Here is a 21,429-nt window from a genome sequence, read left to right on the forward strand (position 1 = left end):
AAGAAATAGAAAATTGAACCAGTTTAAAACTACTAAGAATATTGAATCCATAATCTCACATAAAAGAAAAGCCCAGGACCAGATAACTTTACTAAATTCTGCTAAATATTTAAAGAAGAATTAACACCAGTCCTCTCATATACTCCCAAAAAAAATAGAAGAGGAGGAAACACTTCCTAAGTATTTCTGAGGCCAGCATTTGGCCCCCAAAATGTCCACATCTTATTCCACAGAACTATGATTATGTTAGACTAGAGGCCTGGTGCACGAATTCATGCACCAAGTGGGGTCCCTTGGCCTGGCCTGCACAATCAGGGCTGAGGAGGGGCGTGGGAAGTTGGCTAGCCGGGGAGAGACCACGGGAGTGCTCCAGGGCATGTCCAGCTCACTCAGTCCTGATCAGCCGGACCCCAGAAGCAAGCTAACCTACTGGTCAGAGCATCTGCCCCCTGGTGGTCCATGCACATCAGATCGACTGGTTGACCAGTCGACTGTCTGCCCCCTGGTGGCCAATGCACATCATAGCGAGCAGTTGAGCAGTCTTAGCATATCATTAGCATATTATGCTTTGATTATATAGGATTATATAGCAAAGGGATTATATAGGACGACCGGACGACTGGACACTTAGCATATTAGGCTTTTATTATATAGGATTACATAGCAAAGGGATTAAGGTTACAGATGAAATTAAGGTAGCTAATCAGCTGACCTTAAAATAGAGAGATTATCTGTCTTGGCCCAGTGTAATCACAAGGGTCCTTAAAAGTGGGAGAGGAGCCGGAACTGGTTTGGCTCAGTGGATAGAGCGTCGGCCTGCGGACTGAAAGGTCCCAGGTTCGATTCCGGTCAAGGGCATGTACCTTGGTTGCGGGCACATCCCCAGTAGGGGGTGTGCAGGAGGCAGCTGGTCGATGTTTCTCTCTCATCGATGTTTCTAACTCTCTATCCCTCTCTCTTCCTCTCTGTAAAAAATCAATAAAATATATTTTAAAAAAAAAAAAGTGGGAGAGGAGACAGAAGAGAGGGTTAGAGAAAGAGATGGGACAGAAGCAGGGTCAGAGTGATGTGATGTGAGAAAGACTTGACTCATCTTTGCTGGCTTTGGAGACGGAAGAAGGAAGGGGCCAGATATTAGTCTGCTCCGGCTGCTATAAAAGAATCCACAGACTGGGTGGCTAACACAACAGGGAACTTATTTCTCACGGTTCTGGAGGGTGACCATCTCTGCCTCGGGTACCACATGCTAAGAGGATAGAGAGAAAAAGCAGTAGAGACTCCCCCAGCGCTCTTGGGACCACAGCTCTTCCGGTCGGGAAGAAGGGTCCTCTTGCCTAATGATTGTAGGTGCCTGCCCAGCCACCACTGCTGGTGCTGCCATTGTCGCCACCGGATTGTGTAGGAGGTTCGGCAAGTGATAATGGGAGGGGAAAAAAAATCCGGGAACTTACTCTTTATGATGCTTTCTCTCGGTTTAGACCATCAGAGCACTTCCCTTGGAGCTCTTTGTGTCTAGGTAAAGGTTTGGGTTTCAGGGTGCTCTTGATTCCAGGCCAAGAGATATTGGGGAGAGGGGCAAGAAACACAGAATATTCACAAGCGTTTGCTGGTACCTTGCATTCTAGTTTCCTTCCCCCATCTACCTGCTACCATTTAGTTTGCAGGATCCTCCGAGAACTGCTCCTTGCCTTCTAAGCTAGAGTTTTGAATTGCATTCAGTGGGAGAAACAGGAAGGTGTTTGCTTCATCTTGACCTCGACTGGACTCTGTCTCCTGACTTTTGCTCTCTCCCTTCTTTAGAGGTTGCTCCTTTTCGATACCCCTTTATTGGCTTTTCCTGTTTGATGGACTTTAAATATTAGTGTTCCTCTGGTCTCATCTTGGGTAATTCCCTCACTCTATTCTCACTCTCTACTTAATACCAACCATGTTCGTTACTTAAATTATTCAATATATCCAAATATGTCACACAAGTTTCTATCTCCAACCTGATCTTTCTCATTAACTCCAAACTGGCATATCCAACTGACTCCTTGGTATCTCCACTCATATATCTCAAAGGCATGATAATTTCAACATGTCTAAACACAACTTGTGATTTACCCTTCAACCCGCAAACCTGGTCCTTGTCAAGTAATACCTGTGTCAATTAATGACACTATCAGCCTTCTTTGGCATTTAAAAGTCACCTTGGACATCTTCATCTCTCTCACCATAGGAATGGTCAAGCACTAATTGAATAGCCATCAAAAGTTTATTACGAGTATTTTTATTCAGCAGATGATCGATGAGCACTTGGTCCTTCACCACAGTATGCGCCGAAGGTCTTCTCTGTGCCAGACCGTGAGCTAAGCCGCAGGGAGACAGTGGTAAATGAAATTGATCCAGTCCTGGCCTCAATGAGCCCACAGACTAGTGAGCAACATTAAACAAGTAAACCCACAAATGACTATGATTACAAATTGTGATATATGCTCTTAATAAAAGAACCAGCAAGACAGAGCACAACATCTTCATGGAACTAAAAGAAATCTTGTGTTCCTACAGTAAAAAAAAATAAATGGTGAGCAATAAGATTATAAAAGTCCTTGCATGTTATCTTAAAGACTTGGACTTTAGGGTAATAAAAAGCCACTAAGGGATTTTAACATGATCAGATTTTCCTAAAGCACTACTCTGGTCATGTAATCATCCATTCAGGAATTGGCTGTGTCAGAGGTGGTTTTACCCTCTCTCTCAAATATATTCCTCTTGTTTTAAAATATATTTTTTTTTATTGATTTCAGAGAGGAAGGGAGAGGAAGAAAGAGATAGGAACATCCATGATGAGAGAGAATCATTGATCGACTGCCTCCTGCACACCCCACACTGGGGATTGAACCTGCAACCCAGGCATGTGCCCTGACCGGGAATTGAACCATGACCTCCTACTTCATAGGTCGATGCTCAACCACTGAGCCACGCTGGCTGGGATAATATATTCCTCTTTTTAACAAAACCAGAAAAGGGTCCCTTGCCCGAGACTCTATCAAAGTAATGATTGTAATTAGTGCTGGCCGAGATAGAAGCTAATCCACATGGAAGAATATCCCATTCACAAATAACTAACTTTAGTATTGCCTATTCTATATAAAACACATTTATATTTACATTTGCTCATTGTTTTTCACAGCAACTTTATATAACACTAGAGCCCTGATGCACAAAATTCGTGCAAGGGGCTCAGCCCTCGCAGCCCCGGCTTCATCTGGCAGGTCATCCAGAAGGACGTCTGGAAGGACATCCAGAAGATCATTCAGCGGTTCGGTCTAATTAGCATATTGTGCTTTTATTATTATAGATATCGCCGTAACTATTGTAACTCTTATTCTGCTGCTAGTGAGATTTCTGCCCAGGTCCCATCTTGGGCCTTTTCCTGACATCTGGGTCATTTCTAATCTTTTTCAGTGCCCCTGTCTGGTCCATGTCTCATGCTGAAACAATTTGCTCAGTTCCTTGCGTCAAAGCTGATATGCTAATTACAGAGTGTGTTCAGACCCTACAAGGCCTCCTAGTTCACTCTTTGAAGAAAAGATCTCAGCTATTTCCATAACTGGTTATTCCTGTTTATATTTGGTATCACACAAATCAAAGCTAAGTCAAGAGGCAGATAATTAGCTCTGCTCTCACACAAAATCCAGCTCTACTCTAATAAAAGCCTACTATAAAATGTCACTTCAAAATGACTCTGAACTCACCAGGAAATGAGTGTGGTATTTGGGTTGGGAAGGTTGAGGTATCTAAGTAGAAAAATAATTACTTCTAGCTGCTAAGAAAGCTTCCTGGTCAGCTCTCCCCTGCTCCCCCAAAACTCAGGGCTTGTCTCCATCCCCCACTATCAAACACCTCTTGGCAGCAACACCTGGCATCAAATTGTCCCCTTGCTCCATCACCAGAATTTTGGTGTGTGGTTACTGCTAGCCTCTTTAAATGGAGGTTACACATCCAGGAGCCCACGATCTAAGGGAACAAACAGTTTATGAGTTAAAGCATCTAGAATTCAACATCCAATACTAAACCTTTTTAGGACTTTCATATTTTGTTTTTGATTTTGTGGTTGTTTTTAAATGTGTTTTTATTTATTTCAAAGATAAAGGAAGAGGGAGAGAAAGAAACATCAGTGATGAGAATCACTGATCGGCTGCCTCCTGCATGCCCCACACTGGGGATCGAGCCCGCAACCCGGGCATGTGCCCTGACTGGGAATCCAACCATGACCTCCTGGTGCATAGGTTGACGCTCAACCACTAAGTCACACCGGCTGGGCAGGTCTTCCATATTTTGAAATTTGCCAAGTGGGTTAACCTTCTCTATTCAAAATCCTCTCTTCCCTGCTCTAGAAGGAAAGATAGGCAAGTGAGGAGGTGCAAACAGAGGCAGGAAGAAAAGAAGAAGAAAAAAATAAAAAGGAGAAATAAGAACTAATCCTATTTTTCTTGTGGGATTTGCTTTTCACTGAAAACAATGTCTCCCAAAGTATGGTCATCCTACAACCTTTTTCAGAATTTCTTGGGGATCTATTCTAAATGCATTATCAGGACCCCACCCAGAGCTACGGATCTGGGAATGGAGGCCTCACCCTGCGTTTTAAACAAGCAGTATTTTTATACAAGTGAAAGATTTAAAACAATTAGTATAAATTGTCTCTGTAATTGTTATTTATAAAGCAATATACCTCATCGCTCATGTTGTTTCTTCTTCATAATTTTCACAAGTGGTACTTCTCAAATAAAATGATTAGTGTAAAGCTGATAGGTTTATTAGGTCACTGAATCACTATTGTAAACCCCCAAAAATACAAAATTACAGGATTCTTTGCCCTTGTGAAGTCCATCATCCAATGAAGAAAAACAAACACATAAAGTCTCAATTGACGTATGGCTGGTACACCGGCCTAGTGTCTATGTGCTCAGAAAGGCAAGGTTGGCGGTGGGTAAATCAAGCAGGCGGTGGATGCCTTACTCAGGAAGTCAGGGAGTTTTAGCCGGGAGTTTGGGAGAAGAAAGGCGAATTAGGGAGCCACCACTGGGTGGCAGCACAAGCTCCAGGGAAGAAGACTGAAGGAGGGCTGCGCTGCCAGGGCACCTGTGTCACATAGAGCCAGTCTCTTAACTTTTCTTTGATTCCGTTTTCTCCCTTGCATCACCCGTTATTTCTTTGTCTCCTTAGGCTCCCGCCTCATCTGAGAAAGGACTGAAGGCAGAGAAGACGTCCAAGTTTCTTCCGGCTCTAACATTCACTGATTCTAAGTTTATTCAAGTTTCCTTTCTGGAACGAAGGTGTGATGACTGCAGCCCAAAACGTCTCACAGCCATGAAACACAAATACAGAAAATATTTGTGGGATGGATAGGAAGGAACCTACTGTTGCCCCCAGGCAATGACTCCGGGCACCCGTATCCCACAGCTGTAAGATGCTGGAGCGGGCCATCCAGTCGGTGCTCTAAGGGTGAGTGCGTGGTCTAGAATTTCCCTGTGAGCCCTGCCAGGGCTGAGCTCCTGGTGAAAACGGAAGGAACCCAGTCAGAGACTTTCATGTGTCTGATGCCATGATATTTTGTCCTGCAGTTTTTTCACAGCATCTTTGACCTCCTTGTTTCTGAAACTGTAAATGATGGGGTTCAACATAGGGGTAAGCATACCATAAAGCAACGAGATGATTTTATCTGTCTGTTGGGAGCCTGAGGAAGAGGGCTTTAGGTACATGGAGAGGGCGGCCCCGTAATACAGGATCACCACCGTCACGTGGGCCCCACAGGTGGAAAAAGCCTTGCTCCTCCCCTCCGCGGAGCTGATCCTCAGAATCGTGGACAGGATGAAGACGTAAGAGATGCAAATTAAGAGCATCGGGACGGGCAGGAGGAGCACGCTGACCACCAGCAGGGTCATGTCCATGAGCAGGGAACTGGCGCAGGCCAGCTTCAGCACCGCCAGGATCTCACAGGTGAAGTGGTCGATGAGGTTCCCGCACAGGGGCATCCGCAGGGCAAAACTGGCTTCCAGCAGGGCCGTCAGGCAGCCGGTCACCCAGGACGCCGTGGCCAGCTGCACACAGGCCTGCCTGCTCATGAGGACGGGGTACCTCAGTGGGTTGCAGATGGCCACACAGCGGTCGTACGCCATCACGGCCAGGAGCACGCACTCGGTGGAGCCCATGGCCAGGGCCAGGTACATCTGCACGGCACACCCAGAGAAGGTAATGGTTTTCTGGGCTGACAGCAGGTTCACCAGCAAAGTGGGAATAGAAGCAGACGTGTAACAGATGTCCATGAAAGAGAGGTTCCCGAGGAAAAAGTACATGGGGGTTTGAAGGCGCGCATCTAGGGCGGTGATTAAAATCAGGGTGCTGTTTCCCAGGAGGGTGATCAGGTACATCACAAGGCTGAAGACGAAGAGAACGATCTCTAACGTTGGGTATTTAGAAAAACCCTCCAGGAAGAAAAAGCTCCAAATGGTGAGGTTTTCTGCTTGCATTTCCTTTTTTTTTTTTTTTGCACCTGTAGCTACCCTAGGATTATTCTCTTCATTTCATCTGAGAACATAAAGAGGTGGATAAAGTATAATGTTTAGTTAGGAAAACACTTTCAAACTTATCTTCACTATAATAAACACGATTTTACCACAGAGAAATCACAGGGTAGTGGATCTCCTGTTCCAAAGGAAGAGCAATGTGATCGACGTAAAAAGTTGATGGTTCCACAACGAAATTTAGGAAAGAGTGAATTTGAAAACAAGAGTCAACATATTTACTATTTAACCTCAACTCGTAATCCTGTCCTTGACCCCCTGTAGGTTTTCAGTGAAGTTTTGATGGAAATGTGAATCAACACTGAGTAAGCTATTGAGCACAAATTAGAAAAGTAAGCCAGGAAATGAGGCAAATAAAGCACATTTGTACAATAAAAACCGGCAATGATCTTCACTGGGCGGGGAGGAATGTTGAGAGAAACAAATCAATGAATTTTAAACTAACACCTCTGAAGTTCCAGGTCTAAGTTAACTCTGTCCTTTCCAACTAACGGATTGGAGGTCTATATACTTGTTCCAAAAATGATGACCCTGTTTGAAGCATTGCAGATACTTGTCTTGATTATATTTAAGAGCCAGTTCACAAGTCACACAAAATAACCCACCTCTCGTTTAAACACGGAATCAGCCCCTGTATGGTTTCCTTCCTTATTGAGACCTATACCTTTGTGAGCAGGTAAACAGATCTAAAAATTACACCCAGGCAATGCTCGTATTAACACTCACGAAGATCCAGGGAATGCAGACATTAAACTCCCTGCTTAAATTATCTTTGAAAAGATTATAGATCACCTGATTATAAACACGACACTTGGGGTTTTATTTATTTTGACATTTCACAATACTAACCAAAAAAATTACTAAGCCTCCCTTGCTTTTGCAATGATGTTGCTCTTTATCACCTTCTTTCTTTTTCCTTTCCCCACTAGTTCTTTCCTTGCTATTTTCAAGCACACTTGTTCTTAAAAATACACTTGTTCATTGTCATGCTACATGTGTTAACTGCCACCCTGTTTTTGCTCTCCCTTTCATAGACAAACTCCTCAATTACAGGGTTTATCTTAATACTTCAGTCTTCCCTTTCTCATCCCTGACGTTTTCCCCCGTTTCTCCATTTCAATCAATGCTCTCATTTGTCTCCCCGTTCTCCAGATTTTAAAGGTACCGTAGATGGGGCACAATATTTTTCAAACAGTTTTCATATATTACAGGATTCTTGTGACTTACATTACAGTATTATCTTTGACTTCTGTTCCATGGTCTCTCATCTAGCCTATTAGCCAGTCCTTTCCTTTTTGTTTGTGTGTTTGTTGTAGTCACCAGCCCCTAAGCAGCTTACATTGTAGGTCCAAACACTAGCAGTAACACTGATACCTTGTTTAGTGGTCCAGGGAATACGTGTCCGTGTTAGTTCCCTCTGTGGTACTTAGGCAGCAGAGTTTTTGCTTTTCTCCCTAAAAGTTTCATTTTCCTACATCACAGTAGTTACTTCTTATTCACTTGTTAGATTATTTTTAGGGATTTCTCTGCCAAATTTTCTATTTAACAAATTCTCTATAAAAATCTTATTATTGTAAGAGATTATTTTAAAGAAACTTAAAAAAAATTTTTTTTGTGCTGCTCTTAAAACTAGCAAAGGGAACACAATTTGCACTGGCCGGGTGGCTCAGTTAGTGGGAGCATTCTCCCATACACCAAAAGGTGTAGGTTCGATCCCCGGCTGGATCACTCTCTCTCCTTCTTCCTTTCTCTCTCTCTAAAAATCCATAAAAACATAACCTTGGGTGAGGATTTAAAAAAAGAAAACACTATTTTTTTTTTAGAATGAAAAATCAGCCCAGTTGTCTGGGACTTGATCTTTTCTATTGTTTAAAAATAGTAGCCAAGAAAAATTGGTCCTCTGACCTAAATTCCCTGTCACCAACTCCAAATCTTCTTTTAAGATGCACTTCAAGAAAGTGCAAGAAAGAATAAATGCATCCACGTTAAAAATGTTAAACGTATTATGTAAAAATCAACAGTGCAATTCATTTCTTTCAGAAGTATTGACTGTTGCCTCCCTAACTAAAAATACCAAAGGATAGCAACTGAAATACTACGTAAATTTAAATCCTCTGTTGTTTTGGGGAATACCGACTGTCCCTGAACAATTTAAAGTTCAGCAGCCATATATTACAGCAGTTTGAAACTTCAGATCCTTCAGGGATAATGTCCCAAAGATCCAATTATATCAAACTTTTAAAAGTTGAGACAGAGAGGGAATGAGTTACCCCAAAAGAATTTCAAAGAACGCATAAAAATAAAGTCTTCTTTCCTTCCTATCCATCCCAGCTATGTCAAGGTTTTTTTCCTTCAATGATTGCACTATAGAATATTTAACAGTATATAGAGAATAGATACCCCTAGAATTCTAAGATATATATTGTTTTGTTTTTTGAAACTGACTCCCTAGTTTTCAGAGATCACAGGAAGAAAATTTACTCTTTAAACTACTTGCCCCAACAAGTAACCAGAAATTTTATCCAATTTGCACCTAGGGAGAGGGCCTTAAAGCAACGAACCCTCAGTAGCAACGGACACCTAATATCCAGATACTGGGTTCTTTTTTTATTTTTATTATTAATATATTTTTATTGATTTCAGAGAGGAAGGGAGAGGGAGGGAGAGATAGAAACATCAATGATGACAGAGAATCATTGATAGCTGCCTCCTGCACGCCCCCTACTGGGGATTGAGCCCGAAACCTGGGCATGTGCCCTTGACCGGAATCAAACGTGGGACTCTTGAGTCCACAGGCCGAGGCTCTATCCACTGAGCTAATCGGCTAGGGCCACATACTGGTTTCTAATACAATTCTCAAGTAAAAGAAAACCCAGAGATAAACAACCCAATCAAAAAATGGGCAATGGACCTAAATATATACTTTTCAAAAGAGGACATAAGGAAGGCCAAGAGACATATGAAAACATGCTCAAAGTCACTAGCCATCCAAGAGATGCAAATCAAAACGACAATGAGGTACCATCTCACACCTGTCAGAATGGCTCTCATCAACAAATCAACAAATGACAAGTGCTGGTGAGGATGCGGAGAAAAAGGAACCCTTGTGCACTGCTGGTGGGAATGCAGACTGGTGCAGCCACTGTGGAGAACAGTATGGAGTTTCCTCAAAAAAACTAACAATGGAACTCCCATTTGACCCAGTGATCCCACTTCTAGGAATATATCCCAAGAAACTAGAAACACCAATTAGAAAGGATATATGCACCCCTATGTTCATAGCAACACAATTCACCATAGCTAAGATTTGGAAACAGCCTAAGTGCCCATCAGCAGATGAGTGGATTAAAAAACTGTGGTACAGGGAATGGAGGGGAGGGGGTAAAAAAAAATAAAAAAATAAAAAAACTGTGGTACATCTACACAATGGAATACTATACTGCGGTAAAAAAGAAGGAGCTCTTACCATTTGCAACAACATGGACGGAATTGGAGAGCATTATACTAAGCGAAATAAGCCAGTCAGAGAAAGATAAATATCACATGATCTCACTCATTTGTGGAATATAATGAACAAGATAAACTGATGAACAAAAACAGATCCAGAGACAGAGACACATCAATCAGACCATCAAACCTCAGAGGGAAGGTAGAGAAGGAGGGGGTGGGGGGAGGGGGAGCGATCAACCAAAGAACTTGTATGCATGTATATAAGCCTAACCAATGGACACAGACACCAGGGGGGTGAAGGCATGAGTGGGGGGGGGGGCGGGGGGGCAATCGGGGGATAAGGACACATATGCAATACCTTAATCAATCAATAAAATAAAATAAATAAAAAATAAAAGAAAACCCAGTTCCTTTGAGAAATGGCCATTACCTTACCACACTAGAACATAAGAAATATGCAAAGAATGACAGGGGTACTTCAGAAGCCACAGATGCCCCTGGGTGAGGGTCCCATTGGCCAAACCTGGGACTGATTACTTTGAGTATCAAAATCAATAATGGTAAAAGTGGGTTACAATCCATTAAATACAATAAGAACGCATGAGTTCTTGGAAGGAGGGAAGGGAGAAGGAAGTTTCTTCCTTACAGTAGGATGCCAAAAAATATAGAAATTGGTCTAGAAAAGCATCAGTCGAGGTTAAAGGTTGCTGTAGTACTAGCTTATCATAGGTAAAATGTTATAGTGGGTAAATGTAGGTATCACAGTTATCATAGGTAAAAGCTGAATGAGAAACAGGATATTTCCATGGTGGCAAAGTATCTCACCCCAAACTCCTTATTAATTTCCAAAACAGGATAACAGCTTTAAGCGGAGAAACCTGGAGGATAACCACCTCAACATTACCAATCACGGCACAAGCTGACTCCAGCTGCCTCCTGATAAGATGCCCTGGGGACACAACATCACTTCTGCGATATTCCTGTCTAAAGGGCATTACCTGCCCTGGCCCCACACCCAAGGGTCGGTTCTATCCCTGACCCCAGTGGGGGGGGGGTGTGCGGGAGGCAACCAATCCATGTCTCTCTCTCATATGATGTTTCTCTCTCTCTCTCTCTTCCTCTCCCCCTTCCCTTCCTCCCACTGTCTGTAAAAAAAAAAAAAAAAAAAAAAATCAACGGGGGGGGGGGGGGGGATCCTCAGGTGAGGATTAATAAAAACAAAACAAACAAACAAACAAAAAAAAACAACAGCAACAAAACCCTATTACCTGAATCTGATCACGAGGGAAACCAGACAAAACTAAATTGAGGAATTTTGTGCAAAATAACCAACCTATAGCTCTCCCTAAGCCCTACCCCCAATAATCAAAATCAGGAAACGAACGAACAAACAAGCTAAGGAAATGTCCCAGGAGACTGAAGAGACAGCTGCAAGCAATGACCCAGCACTGAGTGTTACTAAGCCAGGAAAGCATGAGCTCCAGAGAGGACATTAGGACAAAAGACAAGTCAGATACTGCAGGAAAATAGACCAGCCCTGAGTGTGGGCGCCAGGACCTTTCCCGGGCTTCTAATTTACTGCCCTGTTATGTAAGGCAACGTCCTTGTTCTCAAATACCGAGGTGCCTAGTGTTAACGGGGCAAAACGTCTCCAACTTACCCGCCAATAGTTCAATTAAACTGCACGGAGGGGCGAGGGCAGCAGACGTGCACGTGGGTGGGGGCTCGCCCTGTGCGTCGCCCCTGCGCGCCTCTCCAGGACTCGCGGGGTGAGGCGTGGGGACCCGGGCCCGGCCCCCCAGGCGTCCTGGGCCTGTGCGAGGCCTCGGCACCCTGCCCCTCCGCTCTGTCCCCCCGGTGATCGTCAGGTTTCCAGCAGCAACATGTCCAAGGGCTGCTGGGCGGCGGGGCGCTGGCCTGGTGCGCCCCAAGGAGACCCTCAAGGTGAAACTCCCCCATCACCGGACCTCCCAGCTCCAAGTGCTGAGTGAGGCTTCTTCTCCGGAGTCGGGGTCGGGGCGATTGTGCGGGAACAGGATTGCAGGGCATGTCCGAGGGCCTCACGCTCCTTTGTCATGACCTCCCTGGACAGCTGGTACCGAGGGGACCGGCCCAACTCGCCGCCGACGCCGCTGATCACGACGTTGGGAACGACGGAGGGCGCAGCTGCAGGAATCCACCCCACACGTGGTGTGGACCGGGTGCGGGGGCTGGCGGTGCTCCAGTTCGGAACACGTGGGCTGTGCGGCAGACCCTGAGGAATGAGGGCCTCACGGCTTTCCGATGGGCACTTTCCCCTGCCCCGCCGGTCCCCGCGGACGTAGCCATCATGTTCCTCATCTACGATGAGGGGGTGAAGCTGCTCAGCAAAGTGTGGCAGACAGACACCCCGGCGCCTCCAGACCGGCCCGCACAGCCCTCTTCTCGCCATTCCAGTGCAGTCGCCCTAAAGCTCAGTGCTCACAATCAACCCCGCCCGTCACTAGGCAACAAGGATGTTGCTAGAAGATTGACACTAAGACATTAAATAGAAATAACAGGCAGTGATATGGGAGAAAAGGAAATAAAATTATCACTTGCAAACTATATGATTTTACACCCAAAGGGAATAAATTAAAACTGTTTCACAGCAAGAGTTTAGCAAAGTTGCCTAATAAAAAGATGAATAAAATTCAATAATTTTCTAACAGCTAGGTGAAACATAGTGACCCGAAAAAGATTCCATTATCAGTTACATGAAAATGTTGAGGTAGTGGAATGACTCTAACAAGAATAGTGCAGATATGAAGGGAACAATAACATTTTATAGCAGCAATGTTATAACCAATAAACTAAGTGAATCCTAATGTAAAATTTAGAGTGCACCTCTAAACATGTATTATTTTGATCAATAAACAAAAATTTTTAATTCTTGTAAAGATGGTAGAGATGAAGGTTTTCAGAATCATTTCTCCCCAAACCAAGCAAAATAACCTAACCTCAGCCACTTCACCTTTCAAGAGTGGCATCTCATCTCCTGGTTCTGTGGCTTTTATTTAGAAAAACCCCTCAGGAGGTCTGTTCTATTGGGAAAGCAGGGGCTCATTCAGATGGGAAAAGATTCTAACAGAGATAACTCAATTGTTCTATTACTAATGAAGTTATAAAATTTTAAAGTTCACTTCTGCTTCTTTAGAAGGGCTTAGGACACTGGGAGAGGAGAGTGAAGGCATTAGGAAGACAGGAGAAGGCTCAGAAATCTTGAGGACTAAAAAAAAATACAAACTAGCCAATGAGAAATACCTAATAGCAGGGAAGGCTAAGGGCCTATAAAAATAGATACCTCATATGGAATTTTAGGTTGTTGGCTGGTCTTAGCTATCCTCTACTCCCACTATTACTCCCCAAAATGCAATTAAAATCATATAAACACAACCATCTTGGGTAATGGAGCTTTGGATTTTAGAGGAACAGTAGTTATCAGAATGGAGAACTATGGGTACAGGAAATCTAAGGAAATCTGTCCAATCATTACCTGATCACGAAGCTAACCGAGCAGAGGCGTCAGTGGGCACATACAATAAAGAATTGAGACTTTACAGAATTAGTTCAGGAAGTAGAAAAAGAAAGCAGCAGTTCTGGAATGGGAGGGGAATATGATTTCTAGATTTGTCACATATTAAACAGTAAAGCATGGCCCATGTTTAATGATAGAAGGGTCGCCCGTTGCTGTGGCTCAGATGGTTGAGCATCAACCTATGAACCAGGAAGTCACAGTTCAATTCCCAGTCAGGGCACATGCCTGGGTTGTGAGCTCAATCCCCAGTGTGGAGCATGCAGGAGGCTGCTGATCAGTGATTCTCTCTCATTATTGATGTTTCTCTCTCTCTCTCCCTCTCCCTTCCTCTCTGAAATCTATAAAAATATAAACTTTAAATGCTTTTTTTTTAAAGCCCTCAGCTTTTACTCATTTTATGATGGAATTAAGTGAGCACAAACATAGAGAGGGGCCATAAAGGCTTCTCCCAAGATGACTCCACGCACACTCTGGAATTCCTGGTCAATCAGCAGAGGTAGCTACGCAGAGGCAAGCTGTTGCGCCTTTTTCGGTTTTTCAAGTGTAACTAGCCAAATACCTCGGAAGCTAAACTCTTCTCCTAGAGAACCAGTAAAAATCAATGCACTGCTTCAGAAGAACTGGTCATGCAGCTTTTATTTACTTCAGACCTTCTTGGGCATGGGTAGGATTTTCCTCTCAAATAAGACTATCACATGCTTAGCTAGCCCAGTACATATTGCAGAGGATTCTATGAAGACTTCGCATATAAAATACAAAAATCTGTTACATATACATCCATTAACAACAGTTTGTACATTACAATGAGTGCCAAGGTCAAAGTTAAGTCCCTGTACTTCACACGCAGCATGGATACATTGTGGCGGCGGCCGACACAAACTCCCTCAAGGGGCAGACAGTGTTCACACAGTGCAATTGCTACCAGATCAACACGGTCACGTCTTTTTTCTTCTCTTTTTCTTCTTAGTAAATACACAAGGAAAAGATGGCAGGGGGAAGCCATGGGGGTTTGCTGGCAGTCCGCTTTATTGTGCAGGTAAACTGGATCACAGGCAGACACAGCGGCAATTAGAAACTGGACACAAACATTAAAGAAACTGCTGCTCTTTTATCACCAAAAAGACAATGTTATACTACTTGCACTGTTTGGACCAACTGCCAAACTTCAGGTACCTCCTTTCCATGTATCGATAGATTTATGAAGCTATATCTAGTGTACTTATTCCAGGAATAAGAAATTTAGCAATTAGACTATCTCAATCAGTCGCTTGTATGACAAGTGGCACAATATTCCTGGGGGGAGGGGAGGCGGGGGGGAGGATTATAAAAACCTGTTCCAGATAGCTTTGGAAAATGAAGGCAGAAGACAAACACGCACGGGTCCTTCTTCCACTTGTTCACCAGTATCAACACTCCACAGTCACACACTCTGTTCTTCACCCTTTCACATCAATACGTACACACACGTACACACGAGCTGCACTGGGAGACCATGATTCAGCATTACTCGTTGTACAGATGACTTGGCTGGTTAAGATGAAGGCATTAAGTATAGAAATTAGAAATGTGCTTAGAAAGCTAAAAGAAATTAATTCACTAGCACTAAGCACTAAGGTTCAAGTATCTTAGCACCGCTCTCAGCACCATGGGAAATTCCCAATATTAAATAAGAAAATGTTTAAAAGCATAAACTTTGATGAGGCTTTAACATTTCGGATGGGCCTAGAGCACAGTCCTTGCCCTTACACTGTTTCTGATAACACCTGGCCTCCCCTGCATTCTTGCCTAGGAACAGCGTCCCAGGGACTGAAAATGAAAGTCAGAGGGCACTTGGTGGAGGAGGACTGATCAGGAAAACACTGTGAGGCCATAAGCTTTCTGAAAAAGATTGATTTTCAGAAATCAATCCAAAGTTGATTTTCCCTAAAGCCTTCTCAAGTGGAAGTCCACGATAGGTTCCTTAAAACTCATGATACTATTAAAGCTCACAATTATATTCAGTTATCAGCTAAGAACATGTTTCAGAAATAAACACTTAAATTTTCTTTGTAAACCCCTTTCCAAATCAGAAGCAACCCCAGAACACAGCATATACAGCCAAGGTTAGGTACTACCTATGCACTGTTTTTCAAACTGTGAACAGCAACCCATTTATGAGTCAGGGAATAAATTTAGTGAGCATTTAAAACAGCACAGGTGAAGGAGGGATCACAGTATATCACACATAGTAAGAGTCTGAATTATTTATTTTCATAAAATATTTCAGTTAATGATTTTATATTCTCTCTCTCTCTCTCTCTCTCTCTCTCTCTCTCTCTCTCTCTCTCTCTCTCTCTCTCACACACACACACACACACACACACACACACACACACACACTGTTCTGGGTCAAATGTGAAAAGTTATTTTTACTCTTGGTCACAGTCCAGAAAGTTTGAAATATATTCATTGCTCAATAGAAACCACACCAAAAATAAGCATGAAATTTTAACCCTGGTGTTAATGTCAGTAAAGGGCAATACTGAGTATAAAGCAATCTTGTGCATGGAATCCAAGGTGAGCTAGTGTTCTCAGTCTTCGTTAAAATTGTTTTTCCCCTTACCCTACATCCTGAGGCAGGGGCATGAGCAGCAAAAGGACAGGAAGAAATCCTCGCTGTAAGTATTTGAACAGTACCAAGTTATTCCCAGATGGCAAATTAAAATGCTTTCCTTTCTATCCTAAAGTCATACTGTTAGCATAAAAGTGAGTATAAAATTTTAAGGTGCTTTTAAGTTTTGAGATTATAAATGGTCTAAATCAACAGTCATGATTTCGTTGTCGGTTTGGGTTTTACAAAATAAGCAACCACAGACAGACAGAATGATCAATCTTGCCCTAACCTACCTGCATCTGCCTGTGAAAGGAGGACAATCAGCCCTGGCCAGTGCGTCTGGGTAGGAGGATCGTCCTGTACACTGAAGGTCCTGGGTTCAATTCCCAGTCAGGTTACATACCGAGGTTTGGGGTTCAATACTCGGTTGGAGCGTGTACAGGAGGCAACCTATTGATGTTTCTCTCTCTTCCTTCCTCTCTCTCTCTAAAATCAATAAAAAAAACATGTCCTCAGGAAAGGATTTAAAAAAAAAAAAGGGCAATCAGAACTATCAGATGGAGACCAAATTCTCCCTCTCAATCCATAAAGAACGATGCTAAACAATTACTTCTAAAAACCAATCATCTAAACAAAGGATAACATTCAGCTTATGAATTTCAAGAATCCAATGATGTCAGTTCAGTTCTGTTTCTCTGGTGGTCAGCGTTAGCAGTGATTGGCAGAAGGCTGTAAAAGAAAATTTCCTGGGCAGGTCATCCAACACCTGGGTTCCGGCCTTATCACAGGCCTCAGAAAGGAAGCTCTGTCAGCACACAGCCTATTTCTTCAGGTGTACAGCAAGGGGGTTCAACTAAGTGATTACAGAGCCCCTTCCTGAAATAACTTCATTCAATTCAGATGCCTTTCTAAGATTTTTTTATCCAGCTTCTCTACAACATTGTTTATCCCTTTAATAACAGCTTTAATCTTCTAATAACTATTTCCATCAGTTTTACCAACAATCACCTCTCAAACATCCATGTTTCATTAAGCTCACTCAGCCCAGATACTTTTAAAACATCAAATAAAATAAAGCTAGTAAGGAACAAAATTTAAGGCATTTTTTGTTTTTATTTCAGCCAAGGAATGATGCATGCTACAGATTAATCTTTACTTTTCCCACTTGGTTTTTCAAAGAATACCACCATTTTCATCACAATGAACATGGCACTTGTTTGTTTCTTCCACTTTTAATTATTCCAGATTTTCAAGTGTTTTCTTCAGCAATGATGCTTTCTCCTTCAGCTCAGGTCGGCTGTCTGTCTCCATAGTTGCTAAAGATTCAATCAGGAGCGTTCTGCACTCAGATGTCAAACTTTCCCACTGTTTAGACTCTGAATGGAAAGAGAAAGAAGAAAAAAAAGATTCCTCATAGAACAAGCAAGGACAAAAAACCAAACTAGTCGTTCTGCTTTTCCTCCATATATCATATCCCCAAAATAAATGCAAAGCAACCACTTGATAACAACTTAGGATATAATGATCACAGGTTCAACAGTTGTCTCAAATCCTAATTATTGACAATAACCCGAGAGCATATCAGGGAGTCCCATCCTCTGCCCCCAGTATTAGTGGGATGAAAAGCATCTAGGGATGCTAAAGCAAAGTGGTTAAGTAGGAAGTATCAAGGCAAAGCACAAAGTGACCAAAAGACCATCAACAACACAAAAAGCCTCTTTATAAGATACTAGAGGCCCAGTGCACAAAATTTGTGCATGGGGGGGGGGGGTTCCCTCAGCCGGCCTGCACCCTCTTGCAATCCGGGACCGCTGGCTCCTAACTGCTCACCTGCCTGCCTGCCAGATTGCCCCTAACCACCTCTGCCTGCTGGCCTGATGCCCCTAACTGCCTCTGCCTGCCGACCTGTTCACCCCTAACTGCTCCCCTGCCAGCCTTATTGCTCCCTAACTGCTCCCCTGCTGGCCTGATCACCCCCTAATTGCCCTCCCCTGCTGGCCTGATCACCCCCTAACTGCCCTCCCCCGCTGGCCTGATCGCCCCCTAACTGCCCTCCCCTGCCGGCCTGATCGCCCCTAACTACCTCTGCCTCGGCCCCCACTACCGTGGCTTTGTCCGGAAGGACGTCAGGAAGGCGACTGGTCTAATTAGCATATTACCTTTTTATTAGTATTTTATTAGTAGTAAGATGTTTGTTCAGTTAAAAAAATCTTGAACAAATTTCAAAACTGCACCGTCAGTTTCAACAGATGACAATTTATTAATCCTTTAAGGGGAGCATCAGAGAAACTCAAAGTAAATATCCTAAGTCTTATTTGTGAGGTTCTGCCACTTTCTAGTGTTGTGGTTTTGGCATGTTACCTCACCATTTAGCCTCATTTTACTCACCTAGAATACATTCATGCATATTTGGCAAACAGTGCAAATTCAGTGATCTGATGAGGGGCCTTACTCTTTCATTTCAACAAAGAAAAAAGGAATTACAAGGTGTGTAGTGTTACTGAGACTAGAAAGCCTGTTTTATGGAGCCCTAGGAGAGGTGCCTTAAATGCTAAGCAGAAATAAAGAAGTAAAAATTGCAAATATACAGGACCTGAGAAAACTGCTCCTGCTTCCCCATTCCCTGGGGTTAAAATAATAAAAAAATTTAAAAAAAAAAAGAAGAAAAAAGAGAAAAAAAGAGGCCTGCTTTTAAAAATAGTAACCGATACACCACTGGAGAAAATGTTTTCTTTTACCACAGCCATTAGAAGAAATCTTCTTTATAAGAAGGTTAAAAAAAGAAAAACAGGGAAAAATAGGATTAAGAAAATGCTATCAAATTAGATGACTCGGGTGGATAATTGTTAAAATGCTTTCCCAACTCCACTTTTGAGTGTGTCATTCTGTTTATTTACATGCGGACAGTGAGCTATACTATGCACTGTCAACCATGTGTTGTAATAACCGAGATTAAATCAGGATTCACACTGGAAACAAAAACTATTATTCTAAGATAACTACAGCTTCATAAAATTTAAACACTTTAATAAAATTTAAGGGTTTTAGCTTTGTCTATCCCACTTAGATGTGTGTGTGTGTGTGTGTGTGTGTGTATTAATTTGTAATTTAGAGCATATGCTTATTAAAAACAAAAACAGAAAATAAAACAATTTCTAAAACATATGCCATAAAATATCCTGGCTTTCCGGTTTTCCAATCAGAACTATCAGGAACTCACCTTCAAGCTTCTTAAGCAGTAATTCTATCACAGATAAAGCTTCTGTTCTCACAGACGAGTATGTCTTATTTTCTAAGAAAAAGAATTACATAATGCACATTACTTGTTTTATATGCCTTTGAAACAAAAGCTTCAAGATTAAGTTAATGCTACTGAAAGATGTTAAATGACAAATTCAGGGAAAGACACACCTTTTCTGAAGTAAGCTTCCCTTTCCGGGTTATCTATCATTAAATACTTGAAATGTGCTATGTGCCCACATTCCTTACTTTAAAAAAAATATGTCAGCCAAATATATCAATCACCACACCAAATGGCAATATTTAAAAGGACCCATTTTAAAGTGGGAATTCAAAAGACACTACTTAAACACATACTCATCTTCTCATAATACCTAAGAAGGGTCTTTAGGTTGCATGACCTCAAATTAACAAAGAACATTACACAACCCAGGGTGAAGACAAAATCAGAGACACCTGCCTGGGACCCTGTTAAGACCAGTTTCTTAACTGCCAGTTCTTTATCCAAAAGCACGCCACCTCCAAGAATTATAACTAAAACATACTTCCTTAGTGTCTACTCTAGAACAGCTGTCGCCAACCTTTCAGACCTCACGGACCACCAGTGTTCGCGGACCATCAGTTGGTGACCACTGCTCTAGATACAGCATCTAGTTCATGGTGAAATTGCCTACCGAAAAAATTAACACAACCAAACTCACAGCAAGGAAAGCACAAGATGAGCTTATAACATCCTGTTCTGTTACAAAGTACAGAAGGGCCTGTAAGAATGATGGTGACCTGTCAAGAGGACACAGGAGTCAGCTTGAAGGAGCCTCCACTGGCCAAATCTGTGACCAGAGGAGCAACAAATTAAGAAAAATAATTAATTATAAACCAACTGGGGGAAAAGGAATCCATGAATCAGTACCGATAACAGAGGAAGGGAGAGGGTGGGATCTTGCTTACGAGGATGCCAACTATCAAAGGGAAATGTGAGGGAGGCTAGAGTTAGAAAGCCATCTCAGTAAAATAACTACAAGGTAGAGAAAACTGAATACACCTTGACCAGGTAATCAAAAGTAACATCGCCAGTGAGGGCAGATGGACACTCTGTGCCTCTGGATGTGAGGCACGTCACTTACGGAGGGAATATCCCAACTGGGAAGTCATGACCTGCATCTAATCAGGAGGAAACATGAGACAACCACCATGAGAAGCCCTCCAATAAAAAAGATGGGGGAGACTTTTCTTCAAAACTGTCAATGTCATAGAGGGCAGAGGAAAGCTGGGAGGAAGGGTTCCAGATCAAAGAAGAATAAAAAGATACAACAACTCAATTCAATAAATGATCCTGGGCTAAAATTCCTTAATGGAGGGGAGGGGGGAAATTCTATAATAAACATTATGAGTCAACGGAAAAACCTAGAACATGAACAGTAAAGAATCTGATTTTTAAAATTGCATCACTGTTATACTGCCTGAAGTTGGTAATTGTACCGAGCTGATGTAAGAGAATGCACACTGAAAAATTTATAAGAGGTAACGGGGTGTGACGTCAACAATATACTTTCAAATGGTTCAAGAAAAAAATGTATATAGAAGTAATGATTAAGTAAATGGGGCAAAATGTTAACAGGTAACTTTGGTTAAAAGATATATAGGTATTACATGTACTATTTTTATTTCATGTCTTGACTGAGCCCCTCAGCATGGGACAGGAGGGAAACCGAGACACGGGCTTATGGGAAAGTCACCCCACTTCATGGCAGCCCAACCTTTCTGCCCCAGGGGCGGTGTCGTCCATGTCTGAGAGCTCAGCCTGGCAAGTCATTGAGCTCAGGTTTCTGTTTGTTTTTGCTGGCTTTTTAAAATTAAATTTATTGGGGTGGCTTTGGTTAACAAAATTATATAGGTTTTCAAGTATACAATTCTATAACACATCATCTGTATATTATATTATATTTACCACCCAAAGTAAACTCTCCTTTTAGTCACCATATATTGGACCCCCCCTTTACCCTTTACTATCCCTCCCCCACACT

General features: G+C 42.5%; 2 protein-coding genes across 3 annotated transcripts in view; both read right to left on the bottom strand.

Annotated features, from left to right (window-relative positions):
• Positions 1-4,782: 4,782 nt before the first annotated feature.
• Positions 4,783-6,683, bottom strand: LOC103286559 (olfactory receptor 2K2). Its single transcript, XM_008142118.3, has one exon. It carries the CDS (start codon positions 6,510-6,512, stop codon positions 5,562-5,564), a length of 951 nt encoding a protein of 316 aa, XP_008140340.2. The 5' UTR covers positions 6,513-6,683; the 3' UTR covers positions 4,783-5,561.
• Positions 6,684-17,258: 10,575 nt separating this feature from the next.
• ECPAS (Ecm29 proteasome adaptor and scaffold) overlaps positions 17,259-21,429 on the bottom strand; it is a 98,815-nt gene continuing 94,644 nt past the window's right edge. For both annotated transcript variants that reach the window (XM_054727050.1, XM_054727051.1), the window contains 2 exons: positions 19,386-19,457; positions 17,259-17,541 (listed from right to left, as the gene is read on the bottom strand). In XM_054727050.1, the coding sequence (XP_054583025.1) occupies positions 17,402-17,541; positions 19,386-19,457 (212 nt within the window). In that variant the 3' untranslated portion in view covers positions 17,259-17,401. The remainder of the gene's footprint in view (positions 17,542-19,385; positions 19,458-21,429) is intronic.

This window comes from Eptesicus fuscus, chromosome 15 (assembly GCF_027574615.1).
Source record: "Eptesicus fuscus isolate TK198812 chromosome 15, DD_ASM_mEF_20220401, whole genome shotgun sequence".
In the NCBI taxonomy this organism is placed as follows: Eukaryota; Metazoa; Chordata; class Mammalia; order Chiroptera; family Vespertilionidae; genus Eptesicus; species Eptesicus fuscus.

Bases quoted from the DNA above. Each gene is read 5' to 3' on its own strand.
- LOC103286559 (XM_008142118.3), bottom strand. From the start codon at position 6,512: ATGCAAGCAGAAAACCTCACCATTTGGAGCTTTTTCTTCCTGGAGGGT.